Here is a 15,109-nt window from a genome sequence, read left to right as displayed (position 1 = left end):
CCTGCTATCTTCTTCTTCTTTTTTTTTTTTTTAACATATAATGTATTATTTGTTTCAGAGGTACAGGTCTGTGATTCAACAGTCTTAGACAATTCACAGCGCTCACCATAGCACATACCCTCCCCAATGTCTATCACCCAGCCACCCCACCCCTCCCACCCCCCACCCCTCCAGCAACCCTCAGTTTGTTTCCTGAGATTAAGAATTCCTTATATCAGTGAGATCATATGATACGTCTTTCTCTGATTGACTTATTTCGCTCAGCAAAATACCCTCCAGTTCCATTTTTCTTAAGAGTGACACATACTGTAGAGGAAAGCATAAACAGAATAACATCGATTTATATGGTTAAAATTCCATTTAAAATAGAAAATTCATAAATAAATCAGTCACTACTCTTTATCCTAATAAATAATGCTGGATGACAGGTTACATTATAGCTTTAGCACTAGGGAATCTTTACTACTTGTTTGATTATCATACTTTTGGCTTTTAAACATAGTATTTATTTTCGGTTTTCTATGAAAAAGAGAACGTGTTAGGCTATGCGAAGAGGAACCACTTTTTTTTAACTTTACTTATATGTTTTACTTAAATTGATTCTCAAGATCAGCATTAATTCTTCTTATTTATTTTTATTTTTTAAAAATTTTTATTGAAGTAGAGTTGACATACAATATTATATTAGTTTCAGGTGTATAACATAGGGATTTGACAATTACGTGCTTTATGAAATGCTCACCATGGTAAGTGTAGTTCCCCTCTGTTATTGTAACAGAGTTACAAAGTTATTACAGTATTATTGACTATATTCCCCATGCTGTACCTTTTTATCCCCATGACTAATTTATTTTATAACTAGAAGTTTGTACCTCTTAATATCCTTCACCTATTTCACCCATCCACCCAACCTTCTCCCCTCTGGCAACCACTGGGTTGTTCTCTGTATTTAATGAATCTGTCTCTGTTTTTGTTTGTTCATTTGTTTTGTTTTCTAGATTCCCACATGTAAGTGAAATTATATGGTATTTCTTTTTCTCTATATTTCTCTGTCTCACTTATTTCACAGACCTTCTAGGTCCACCCATGTTGTCACGAATGGCAAGATTTCATTGTTTTTTTTGTGGCTGAGTAATATTTTATTGTGTAATATAATGTGTGTATATATATAAAACACAATATATTCTCTCTATATACATATGCCACAATATTCTATACACACACACACACACACACATGCTACATTGTCTTTTTCCATTAATCTATCAGTGGACACTTAGGTTACTTACATATCTTGGCTATTAAGTAGTGTTGCTATAAATATAGGGGCAGCATTAGTTCTTTGGCTATTTAATTAAGCTTTACTTAATACTTTTTGCCATAATAAAATACATTTTTTCAGGTAACTGCTCTCTCTGAGTACTAGGGTGCTAAATCAAAATAAAATCATCTGAAAATTTAAATAAAATTATAAGTCTTTATAGCTATGAAATCATGACTAATTAAAAGGATTTTTTAAGGGCTTTTTTCCTAATGTTAGCTTTATCTTTCAATCTTTTATGTGGTTTGAAGACTTAAAATAAAAACAAATGAACATGTATACAGTGACAACCCTCTCCACCATTGTCATCCTATATCTGGCCAATTTTCAAAACACACATGCATGCATGCAGCCATTTTTATTAATTCCTTTTATTGTATATCCTTCTAGTTTGTTAATTGCATATATGAACAAATATAAATATGTTATTTTTCTAACCTTTTTTCCCAAAAGACCACATATTATATGCATTGTTCTACACCTTGTTTTTTTTACTTAAAAATATATGTATTATGGAAGATGGATAGGTATGCGATAAAGTATAGGAAAATGTTAATGGTAAGATCTAACTGGTAGATAAAAGAATTCATTGTAAAATTCCTTCAACTTTGCTCTACGTTTGAAAAGTTTCATATTGGAAATTAAAATACGTTTTGGAGATCTTTCTAGAGCAATTAATTGAAGCTCCTTTTTTTTTTTTTACAGCTACATAGAATTCCATCATACAAATATACCATAATTTATTAATCTCTTTAATGACAGAAATTTTGGTTGTGTCTAGTCTATATATATTATAAACAGAGTTATAGTGTAACTATAGTGTGAATTCACGGAAGTTGGATTCTTGGGTCAAGGTTTATGCGTTTTAAATTTTGATAGATTTTACTGAGTTGCTGTCAGTAAAAGTTGTACTGATTTTACTCCTGTCAACAAGTATGTGAGAGCAACATGGTTTCAGTGTGCTTATGTGCAGGTTTTCTTCTTTTCCTTTTCAAAACCACTTCTTAATTCTTAAGATTTTAAGGTTTTGCCCAGGTACTAATATCCTTTCTAGGGGACTGATATTCCTCAGTAGTAAAAAAAAAAGAAAACAACAATGTATTGCTTCTGCTTTTAGCTCTGTGGTTCCCAAACTGTGCAGAAGGCACACTGGGCAGCTGCTGCAAACTCATTTGATGTGCCAGGATATTTAAAATTTTTGAGGTTAACACAGGAATATTAGACATGTTGTCAGACATCATGTGAACCAGTAGCTTCAGTTAATAGACACTTTCATTATTCAGCCTCACTATGTTTTTGTCAATGATGTCATATCTTTGCAAAGCTGAGTGTTTGGTGATTGTTAAGCTAAAAAGCAGGTATCATACAAAAATAAATGTGGAGCAGGCGTTCAGTCTGATTCTAAGATTTGAAAATTTTACAGTGCCCAATAGGCACTTACATCCCATTTGAGGAACTGATGTTATTTAAAAATGAAATTAAAATACTATTTTTTTCTTTAAGTCTCTCTCTATATTTTTCTCTTAAAGTGACAATTGTTAGGACATATGTATTTATTAAGTTGGTTGGATAGAACTATTTAATAAATGGAATTATTAAATATATCTTTTGTCATAGGTCACTGTGAAACAGTTACTGAAACACTGAGGATGTTGCAAACTAAGAAAGTTTGAGAATTTCTGTTTTAGCTTCTTAAGTAGCATTTCCTGTTCAGCTGTGGTGTTTCCTTCTTATAGTGTCTCTAAACTTTCATAGTGAGTTTTCCTCAACTACTGTTTCTAGCTGGTGTATCTGTTGGAGATCCTGTACTCCGCACTGGTAAACCCCTCTCAGTAGAGCTCGGGCCTGGCATCATGGGCGCCATTTTTGATGGTATTCAGAGACCTTTGTCAGATATCAGCAGTCAGACTCAAAGTATCTACATTCCCAGAGGAGTAAATGTGTCCGCTCTTAGCAGAGATGTCAAATGGGATTTTACACCTTGCAAAAACCTACGGGTATGTCTTTATAACCAAGGTTTCTAAAGTCGGTGAAAGAATGTGAAATGGATGTTTAGTGAACTATTTTGTACTTTAGTCAAATAATAATAGACCACAGAAGCATAGTTTAAATTTTTCTTTAAATGTACTAGAAGAATTATAGAACTAATATGTTTTATTGATGAGTGAGGCAAATGATTTAAATAATAGCAGCAGCAAGTATGAATCTACTTGACATTTATTTAAACATTAAACAGCTTGATGCTTATTTGAACATTAAACAGCAAATGCATTTGTTCTCTAGGTTGGTAGTCACATCACAGGTGGAGATATTTATGGAATTGTCAATGAGAACTCACTCATCAAACACAAAATCATGTTACCCCCACGAAACAGAGGAACTGTAACTTACATTGCTCCACCTGGAAATTATGATACCTCAGTAAGTATTGTATAAACTTTATCTCATAGTGTGGCCGTACCTGATAATTGTCCCATTTTAGTGTCCTATATAGTCATAGAATTGATACTTAATGTGTAGGTTTTAAATCACTCCATAATTTGGGCGCCTGGGTGGCTCAGTTGGTTAAGCGACTGCCTTCGGCTCAGGTCATGATCCTGGAGTCCCTGGATCGAGTCCCGCATCGGGCTCCCTGCTTGGCGGGGAGCCTGCTTCTCCCTCTGACCCTCCCCCCTCTCATGTGCTCTCTCTCTCTCATTCTCTCTGTCTCAAATAAATAAATAAAATCTTAAAAAAAAAAAAAAAATCACTCCATAATTTTTTTTTACCATGATGATTTAATTTGCTTATCTATTATAAAATGATTACCACAATAGGGTTAGTTAACACATCATGTACTTAATTTTTGTGTCTGTGTGGTGAGAACATTTAAGATCTACTCTGTTAGCAACTTTCGAGTATATAACACAAACTGTTAACTACAGTCATCATGTTGTACGTTAGATTCCCTTATTCACTTTTTTCAAGTTTTTGTTTAAATTCCTCTTAGCTAATATACAGTGCAATATTAGTTTCCGGTGTAGAATTTAGTGATTTATCAGTTACATATAAAATCCAGCGCTCATCACAAGTGGCCTCTTTAATACCCATCATCCACTTAGCCCATCTCCCACCCATCTCCCCTCCAGTAACTCTCAGTTTGTTCTCTACAGTTAAAAGTCTGTTTTATGGTTGCCTCCCTTTTTTTTCCCCCTGTGTTCATCTATTTTTCTTAAATTTCACATACAAGTGAAATCCTATGGTGTTTGTCTTTCTGTGACTGACTTATTTCACTTTTAGCATAGTACTCTCTAGCTTCATCCACATTGTTGCAGATGGCAAGATTTCATTCTTTTTTTATGGCTAATATTCCATTGTAGATAAATACCACCTCTTCTTTATCCATTCATCAGTGGATGGATATTTGGGCTCTTTCCATAATTTGACTGTTGTTGATAATGCTGCTATAAACAGCATGCATGTACCCCTTTGAATCAGTATTTTTGTATCTTTTGGGTAATTACCTAGTAGTGTTGCTGGGTCATAGGGTAGTTCTATTTTTAACTTTTTGAGGAACCACCATACTGTTTTCCAGAGTAGCTGCACCAGTTTGCATTCCCACCAACAGTGCAGGAGGGCTCCCCTTCCTCCACATCCTTGCCAACACCTGTTGTTTGCTGTAAATAATTCCTATAATTATTTTTTTAAGATTTTTTTATGATTTTATTTTTAAACTTGGGCTTGGGAATACAAAAAGCAGAACATATTGAGTTGTTTGCTTTTTTTTTTTTAACGGAAAGCAATATGTAGTATAACATTTTCCTACCTTCTTTGCGACATTACTTAAAGCCCTGATTCTTTAGGCATAGAATAGACTTACTTTGATTTTAACTGTCAGTCTATATTTACATAATAAATTGTATGACGGATTATATGAATTCTAACTCTGGATGAGCTACTTAAAACTTAGTCCTTTAATGTTATTGATAGTCACATCATATCAAGTACAGTAGACTCATAATAGTCTTTGTGGGTATGAAGATAACTTTATTAAGAAGACCATTGTAACAATCTGTTCCCAACAAAATGTGATAAAAGAATACTTTTCTAATCATTTCACAAGAGTAAGTCTGTTCTCTACAAAATATAGAGAACAAAAGAGTTAAGATTGGGATTCTGGGCAGTCAGCCAGCCTGACTCACTAGCTTAGAGACTCACACACTCCTACATGGAAGAGACACTCTGAGGTAGATAATTCAAATTCATGTATCAACAAAGTTACTGCTTTCTATAGGTCTGTGGACGTTGGGGTTGTTTGTGAATAGTTGAAACCATCCCAGTGTTCATAAATGTTAGAGTATTACCTTTTTGCTTTTGTAAATATTTAATATTGAACTTTATTGAGTATTTCAGGGTTCATAATAGGTAAGTATTTTAATTAAATCAGTGTAAGAGCATTGTAATAAAGTAAATGAAAGAATACAAAGTAAATTATGAAAGTTTTTATTTCTCCCCCATTTCATTTCTATATCTTTTAAGACTTGTCCCTGTGCATATCCATATAATTTATTTAACTATTCCTTTGTTACTTGAAATACCTCTTTCTCAAAAACTCCTATTTTTTAATTCTTGAAACAGTAATAAGTACACCTGGTCAAAAAAAAATGAGAATTCTATATAAAGGTTTGCAATAAGAAGTACAAATCTCCTTCACTTCCACATACCACCTCTCCACCTCAAGAGGAATCTGGGATTACTTTGATTTTGGAGGAAGGAATGTTCATAAATTTGACTGTACTTAACATCCTGCTGTATTTTTATAGGATGTTGTCTTGGAGCTTGAATTTGAAGGTATAAAGGAAAAGTTTAGCATGGTCCAGGTATGGCCTGTACGTCAAGTTCGGCCTGTCACTGAGAAGCTGCCGGCTAATCATCCCTTGTTGACTGGCCAGAGGGTCCTTGATGCCCTTTTTCCGTAAGTTTGAGCTGTGTCCTGTGGTTTTTCCTCAGAGGATTATATGTGCTTATTGTTTCACTGCTTTACAGATAAAGATTTAATGTGCTAATCCTATAATAAATTTTATCTAGAGAAATAATAGTGAACTAGATAAATACATTCATATATTGCCAATGCTTATTATAGAGTCAAATCATTGAAAATTTATTGTTTCACAGTTGCAAAAGGGAAGGTTTTTTTTCTAAAACTTTCTGAAAAAATAAAATTTCCAGAAGAAAATCTATGCCCAAAGATACAATTATCTTTATTAAGTTATCCTGGATTTAGTTGATTGGTATCACTGTAAGTTGGTGGTTTCTAAAATCAGCGGAGCTCTCCATGCTGCTCAGGACTCTCTATTAATTTATAGTCTGCTCTTTGCCATTTTCTTTGACTGCTTAAAACATCTTTAATTCTCAGGCTTCACCATACCCTGCTTTACTTTCAACAAATGACTTCATCATTTAATTCACAGAAAAGACTGAAGCCATGATACAGTAACTCCTTCAACCTTGATCACTGACCCACATACGTCCCACTGACCCTTGAAACTTACTCTCTGAGTTGTTCTCACTATTTCTCGTGACTTATTAGTCAGCACTTCCTGTTTCCATATCCTTCAGTATCTAGCTTAATCTTACTAGTTTGTCAATTTTCTGCATATTTGCCGGTATACTAAATTTTCTTGTTCCTTTGTTTTTGTTACACCCACCCAGCAAAATCCCAACTGTGAATCAGTCCAGAAGGGGATACTCTTCTTCCAGATCTACACACAGGCTGCTGAGAAAATCAAATAATCAGTGCAAGTTAGTACCTCACTGCTGGGTCACAGTCCTGAATTTCCCTGTTTACCATTCTCCTCTCCTCAGCAGCTGTTTCAGACATCTGCACCTGCCTCAAGGCCTCAGCTCCATTCTTCCTTCTTTGGCAACAAATGATCATGCTAGAGCCTTCACAGAGAAGTTAGAGGTCATCACATTTGAAACTCCTTCAATTAATGTACACTTCCATCCGTTCCTTCTTCTTTCCTCTTTCTGGAGTATATCCCACCTCATGTCTCCTCTGGGACCTCACTTTAGGTTATCTCCCTTTAGATAAGCTTCAAGGTTATCTTCCCTTTATCTCCCATCTAATGAAAAAATTTCTACCCTCCATCCTTTCCCTTTTCTACCTTCCACTACTTGTCTCCTCATCTTCATAGCCAGACCTCTTGAAAAAATAAACTTGCCATCTCCACTTTTCCCACTCTCACTCTGTTGCCCACCCGGTTGAAACTACTCTCACTAACATCATCATTCACTCCCATACTGATAATTCAATAAGTCTTAATATTTCCTTAATTGCTACAACTTTGGATATTGCTTTCGACTCCTTCCTCCTTCAAATACCCTCTTTCTTTGTTTTTCCTATTAGCTTCTGTCCACAAGTTCTTATTCTCCATTTCAGTTCCCTTCTCCCTTAATTTTGATATTTCTTAGAGTTTTTTCACTCTCATGACTTAAATATTAAATATTAAAATAATGACTTTCACATCTGTATCTTCCTCCCAGATCTCATGTGAGTTCCAGACTCACATGTTCACTTCTGTTCATACCTCTCCTTTTGAATGCCTTAGAGGTGCCTCAGAGTCAGTATATTCATAGCTCAAATCATCATCTTAATCACCACACTCTTCCTTGAAACTTGCTCATCTTTTTTTTGTTGCCTCTTTGAGCAGATGTCACTGTCGTCCATCCGGTAAATGCCTAATGTAAAATCTGTGACTTCTCTCAAGGATCATTCTTACCTGCCCACATCTAATTATTGAACAAGTGCTTTTATTCTATTACCTGGATATTTTTTAATCTACGTCTTTCATCCCTACTCCATGACTTTAATTAAGGATCCTACCCTAATTCCTGCAATAATCACATTTAATCAGACTTCTCTTCAGTCTTACCTTCTTTCTAAGTGATTGTCCATGTTACAAAATGACCCATCTAAAACATATATCTGGTCCTGCACTGTTTTGCTTGAAGCCCCTAACTGCACTTCATTGCTCTTAAAACAATACTCCTTAACTCCTTACAAAACCATCTGTGATCGGGTTATTGCTTACCTTCCAGTATCATCTCAGCCACTTGACTGCCCAAGCTCCTTATATACCATCTTCCAGGCATCCTGAAGGACTACTGGTTCCTCAAGCAGTGCTCCCTCTTGCCCCTGGACCTTTGGGTATGCTGTTTCCTCTGCTTGGAACATTATTTCCCTTTGTCTGGCTAATTTCTGTTTCCTTTCAGGTCTTAGCTACTGTCAGAAGGATCTCCTAAGCCCACTCCAATCCAGTGTCAGACTTTGCATCCCTTCCGGTGTTCTCCCATAGCACCTTGGCTATTCTCTATGAAAGCACTTTTCACATTGAATTTCACATTGAACTTCCAAACTGGGTCACACCCAGCCCTGCCTCCCCACCCAAGTTAAAAGTGATTTGAGAGAGGTAAACAAAGCCATGGAATGAATGGACATGCCTTCTTAGTTTATCAAAGTCACTGAAAAGTTTGAAGGAGAAAAAAACTTTAATGCATATTAGTTTTATATTGAAGAAGTCTATCGTTATTATTAAGGCTATAGTGTTTCTGTGAATTTTATAATAAAACACGGTATTGCAAAGAAATTTCCCTTAGCATTACATTTCATTTCTCCTATACCCGCCTGCTCTACATACACACTTAGCATGTGCACACACACACGGACACACACCACGACATGCACTTTCCTCTGCCCTTAAGGGTAGTTCACTCTCCTGTGCCACTTCGTAGGGAAAGTTTGAATGTAGCTGCTAAATGGCGCTGTAATCACCAGCTGCCTCTTTATTTTACCCCGCTGGAATGAGCTCTGTGTGGACGGAAACATGGCTATCTTATTTGCTGGTGTCTCTCCAGTATCTCCAAGCAGTGCCTAGGAAGTACTTTATAAATAGTTACTGAGTGTGTAAAAGGGGATTGACAATGACACCTTAACAAAAGTCTTCGTTCATTAACCTTTATGGCAGGATATGATTTTCTTAGGTCCTATTTTTTTGCCTCAGAAGACAACTTAGTAAAGTTGTTTAAATTTGTCTTTTAGCTTTAATTCCTACATTGTGCTTTCCTGAACTAATCTATATAAGCATTCTAAAAATCATTAGTACTGTTTTATTTATTTTCAAATTCCTTTTCCCCAGGTACCTTATAGCATATATTCTCACTTTCCAGCTGTTAAAGATGGTAGAAATGGTAATGATAATAAAAAAAAGTACACTGTTACAGGTATCAACTGGGGGAGCAATTTTTGTAGCTGTATCTGTATATCTATCTTTGTATTTAGGATGAAAATATTTCAAAGTGCTTTCTTTCCTTAACTTGTATTTCTGTGTCACTTACCTACTTTATTTGTTAGTATTTATTAGCAAATAAAGTAATGCACTTTGTTTTCTTTGCTTAGATGTGTACAGGGAGGAACTACTGCAATCCCGGGGGCTTTTGGCTGTGGAAAGACAGTGATATCACAGTCTCTATCCAAGTATTCCAACAGTGATGTGATCATCTATGTAGGATGTGGTGAACGAGGAAATGAGATGTCTGAAGTCCTCCGGGACTTCCCAGAGGTCTGTATGTATAAAGCTTCAAATATTATTCTCGAGAAAATACCACTAATCAACTTTCAGTGGCAATTAGTGTTGGATCTGGAGAAATGCTCTCATTTGTCAAGGATCTCTTAAGGAATTTTCTAATTATATTTGTGATTCAATTTGTATATTCAAGGAAAGGAATTTGAATTTTTCAGTCAAATACTTTAAAGTTTCTTTTTGTGGTCTAATGGTCTTCAGTTATTAGGAGAAAGATAAAATAGACAAAATATTTATGGATGGGAACTTTATATCGATTTTATATGCTCTACTAGGTTGCTAAACTAATACTCCTTTTTCCATAAAATAATGGATTTCATTTATGAAATAAAAGCACAGTGGGGCAGGAAGAAAAGTTTGGAGTGATGGGAAATACCACTTTGGAAAAACTGATTATAAGAGGGATTAAGTATGGGTAAATTGTAAAAGGGGGGACTAAAATGTTCTATTTGGAAATGAGAGGATCAAAATAGATTGTTTGCCTTTAGCTCACGATGGAAGTTGATGGTAAGGTGGAATCAATTATGAAGAGGACAGCCTTGGTAGCCAATACCTCCAATATGCCTGTTGCTGCTAGAGAAGCTTCTATTTATACTGGTGAGTATATGAATTAGAATAAAAGCAGTTTACATCTGGGGCACTTGGGTAGTGCAGTTGGTTAAGCATCCAGCTCTTGATTTTGGCTCAGGTCATAATCTCAGGGTCCTAGGATCAAGCCTCGCGTTAGGCTCTGTGCTTGGTGGGGCGTCTGCTTGGGATTTTTCTCCCTCTCCCTATGCCCCTTCCCCCACTTGCTCGCCCTCTGTTTCTCTCTCTCTCTCTCTCTAAAATAAATAAATAAATCTTTAAAAAAAAAAGGAAGTTTACACCTGTTCTTAAGTTTAAAGCTAGCATGACCATAAAATGACACATCTTCTACACTGTTTTTTTTTTCATTACATGTTTTACCATTGCTCTAACTCCAAGTATACCTGTAGCTCTATAACTTGAAACATTAGTTTTGAATTATTGTATTTTGATGGCTAGATATATAAGATAAGAAAATCAGTGTGTTTATGTGTTACCTCCCATCTTTGCTCCTACTTCTATCCCAGCTTTTGGTACTCTTATTTCTACATTTTCAGGATTTATAATATTCACATTCTGTTGTGTAACCATACATACAATATTTGTGTTAGCCTTAAACCTAGAGTAAAATGGAGTCAGGCCCCACAGCAGTCCTTTGGCTACAGTTTCTCCATTTGTTTCGTGGTTGGCTAAAATCTGACTTTTTTAAGTTTCTTCAAGAAAGGCTCAGGGAAACTATATTCCATGGATTCTTTTTTCTTCATAAGTTTGTTTTTTTCCACTGCCTTTAAATTTTCTTCCTTTTTCTCTTTTCTCTTTAAGTAATCACTACACCCAACACGGAGCTCGAACTCATGACCCCAAGATCAAGACTTGCACATTCTTCTGACTGAGCCAGTCAGGTGCCCCTCCACTGCCTTTAAATTTTCTTCCTTTTTCTCTTTTGTCTTTAAGTAATCGCTACACCCAACACAGAGCTCAAACTCATGACCCCAAGATCAAGACTTGCACACTCTTCCGACTGAGCCAGTCAGGTGCCCCTCCACTGCCTTTAAATTTTAATAGTAGTTTGGCTGGGTATAAATATTTTGGATCAGTGTTTGTTTCCTTGAGACCTCCTATTCTAACATTAAATTCTAGGGAGAGAGGGGCATCTGGGCAGCGCAGTCAGTTGGCCTCAGATTCTTGGTTTCGACTCAGGTTAATATCTCAGGGTCATGGGATCGAGCCCTGCATCGGGCTCCACACTCAGCGCAGAGTCTGCTTGGGATTCTCTCTCCCTTTTCCTCTGCTTCTCCTGGTGTGCTCACTCATATGAGCTCTCTCTTTCTCTCTCTCCCTTTTTCTCTCTCTCTCTCTCAGAATAAATAAATCTTTAAAAAAATAATGCCAGATAGAGATCTGAAGCCGACCTGCTTTTTTCCCTTTTATAGATGATTTTTCTTTTTGCTCAAAGAAATTTCTCTTTAAAGTTTTATAACTTTATTAGGATATATGCCAGTATTGACAGTTTTGATAAATTTTTCCTGAAACATACTTACTTACCTTTTCAACCTATGAAGATGTCTTTTATTTTTTTGGAAAATTTTCAAGAATTGTTTCTGAAACTTTTTCTCTTCTCTTATGGTTATCTTTTTTTTTTTTTTTTTTAAGATTTTATTTATTTAGGGGCGCCTGGGTGGCTCAGTCGGTTGGGCGGCTGCCTTCGGCTCAGGTCATGATCCCAGGGTCCTGGGATCGAGCCCCGCATCGGGCTCCCTGCTCAGCAGAGAGCCTGCTTCTCCCTTTCCCTCTGCCTGCCGCTCTGCCTACTTGTGCTCTCTAACTCTCTGTCAAATAAATAAATTAAAAAAAAAAAAAGATTTTATTTATTTATTTGACAGAGAGACACAGCGAGAGAGGGAACACAAGCAGGGGGGGTGGGAGAAGGAGAAGCAGGCTTCCCACGGAGCAGGGAGCCTGTTGCGGGGCTCGATCCCAGGACTCTGAGATCATGACCTGAGCCAAAGGCAGACACTTAATGACTGAGCCACCAGGTGCCCTGATAATAGAGTTTTTGTATTTCTTGTTCTCTTTGTTTGGTGATTACTTGTGTGAGAAGGGAAAAGTGACCTATTCATCTACTATTTTAAGACAGGAAGTCTTCTTTTAAATAGCTGCACAGTATCCCAGCTGTATGGCTATATCATAACTGATTTAACCAGCATCTTTCTGGTAGACACATGGATTATTGATCGTTTTTTTGCTATCACAAACCTTGCATCACTAAAACATCCTTATGTGTGTTTTTTATAGTTTCTTTTCATGTTTTGTGCATGTTTCTTTGTACATTTTTGTAAGGTAAATTTGTAGAAGTAAAATTGCCAAGCATACAACTGTTAATATAGATTTTAGATTTTGATAGCCCTTCAAAAGGGTTAACAGCGAGCAAGAGTTCTGTTTCTCCACATCTTCACCAGTGCTAGGTTTTGTACCACTTTCTTAGGATAATTCTCAAACACATAGACATTTGAAAGAATATTGCGTTCTCAGCACCCAGATTTGACAATTAGCATTTTACTATCCCTGCTTTATTAGATACCTGTTCAGTCTGTATTTCTTTCAGTGAGCTAGCATCTTTGCTCTTTGTATTAACCATTTGAAAACTGCTTTCTGTCCATGTTCCTTTTGGATAGGAGTTCTTTTTCATACTGATTTATAAAAGCTCTTTGAAAATGGTCTTTTATCTATCATGAGTTGCCACTGTTTTCCCAGTTTGTTCATCTTTTGATTTTGTCTAAGGTGTTGTTTTTTGTTTTTTTTAAACTGGTAGGCGCTGATATCATTAGGTCTGTGAAACTCCTTTGAAGTTTACTCATATATATCTGTCTCTTCCACCAAGTCTTTCTAATACATACACACAAGCATTAATGAGCATCGTCACAGAGACTGAAAATGTAGCCATGCTGGTATAAGAGAGGACCTGATCCTATCATCACATTGGAATATGTGATGATGAATGTGTTTTTTAAGCCTTAATAATGAGAAGTGATATTTTTTTAAGACTTTGATCATGGAATCATTTTTTAAAAGCCTCAGATATCAGTATTTCTTATTCTGAAAGATGTGATATGATAAATAGTAAATTGCTGAATTTTTGAGTGCTATTTTGTTTTACTTATATATGCCTCTGTTTCTTTACGGGTAAAATAAAGGAATCAGGGCATTAGATTTGGGAGCTCTTACAATGTAGTAACAACTATAACTTTCTAATATGTTGGAGTTGCATAGTACCTTGTACTTTTCAAAGGGCATTTATATGTATCATTTCATCTGATATGTACAGATAGATAGAGCAAGAGTTATTCCATTTTAACAGATTAGGAAACCACACTGGGAAATGAAGCTAGTTTGCTGAGGTTAATGACAGAACAGAAACTAGAACCCGGGACTTCTTTCTGTACGTTAGACTCTTTTTCTAAATGGTTTACAATAGTGATTTAAAAGAATGGAACCTAATATGCACAGCAGAATGATCTGGATAATTAAGATATTAGTCAGGTTAATAACATTTGCTACTTTTGAAAAATAAACAAGCTAATTAGTTGGGGGGGTTTGGTATGTGTATTGTGATATGTAGATAAAAGCTACAGTGGAAATTAATTTCAGACATAATTATCTCAACAAGGAATAGGGAAAAAGTCTTTTCCTACTTTTTAAAATGTGTATTATATTAGAATAGGCTATGGCAGCAAATAAACCCAAACTTGTCATTGCTCAGTATAATAGATGTTTTTTTTAAGTGGTCAGCATCTATTTTTTATTCTGTCATTCTGGGCTGGGACCCAGGCTGAAAAGTACTCTTTCATTTTCAACTCATGATTTCCAGAGCTCCTGGGAGTCCTCTCTATCTCAGTAAGTCAGAAGGAATAAAGAGCATGAAAGGATGTGTGGCTTGCTTGATGATGGAACTCATTACTTTGACTTTCATTCTATCAGCTCAAGGTCAGTTACATGGTCATATCTAAATATTAAGGAGGCCAGGAAACATAATTCAACTGTGTGCATAAAAGAAAAGGGAGAACAGATTTTGGTGAACAGCTATCAGTCTACCTCATGTACTTACTGTTTTAAAGTTTTCTTAAGGGTGACAAAGTAAGGTTTCTACATTGTAGAATTATAACTTGTGATATTCTTCCCAATTTAGGAATTACGCTGTCAGAATATTTCCGTGACATGGGTTATCATGTCAGTATGATGGCTGACTCTACCTCTAGATGGGCAGAGGCTCTTAGAGAAATCTCTGGCCGCTTAGCTGAAATGCCTGCAGGTAAATCTTTGTATTGCTTATCATGTAAGAAGGCTGATAAGAGTTTTAGGACTGGCATAGACCCTCTCTTAAATTTCTTTTCATTTTTTCAGATAGTGGATATCCTGCATATCTTGGTGCCCGTCTGGCCTCTTTCTATGAGCGAGCAGGCCGGGTGAAATGTCTTGGAAATCCTGAAAGAGAAGGAAGTGTCAGCATTGTAGGAGCGTAAGCACCTCAACTGTTCACTTTTCAAAAGAAAAATTAAAAGTCATTTATTTTATTTTATTTTATTAAGATTTTATTTATTTA

At 36.0% G+C, this 15,109-nt stretch overlaps 1 protein-coding gene across 2 annotated transcripts in view; it reads left to right on the top strand.

Annotated features, from left to right (window-relative positions):
• The window catches only part of ATP6V1A (ATPase H+ transporting V1 subunit A), a 60,418-nt gene that overhangs the window by 32,468 nt on the left and 12,841 nt on the right, over nt 1-15,109 (top strand). For both annotated transcript variants that reach the window (XM_035000146.1, XM_035000147.1), the window contains exons 4-10: nt 3,104-3,318; nt 3,605-3,742; nt 6,124-6,275; nt 9,759-9,921; nt 10,431-10,539; nt 14,696-14,818; nt 14,911-15,025. In XM_035000146.1, the coding sequence (XP_034856037.1) occupies nt 3,104-3,318; nt 3,605-3,742; nt 6,124-6,275; nt 9,759-9,921; nt 10,431-10,539; nt 14,696-14,818; nt 14,911-15,025 (1,015 nt within the window). The remainder of the gene's footprint in view (nt 1-3,103; nt 3,319-3,604; nt 3,743-6,123; nt 6,276-9,758; nt 9,922-10,430; nt 10,540-14,695; nt 14,819-14,910; nt 15,026-15,109) is intronic.

Source organism: Mirounga leonina, unplaced genomic scaffold (assembly GCF_011800145.1).
Source record: "Mirounga leonina isolate KUSES-001 unplaced genomic scaffold, KU_Mleo_1.0 Mir_115, whole genome shotgun sequence".
Lineage (NCBI taxonomy): Eukaryota > Metazoa > Chordata > Mammalia > Carnivora > Phocidae > Mirounga > Mirounga leonina.
The sequence above is the reverse complement of the archived record's forward strand: the minus strand, read 5'-3'. Positions and strand labels throughout refer to the sequence as shown.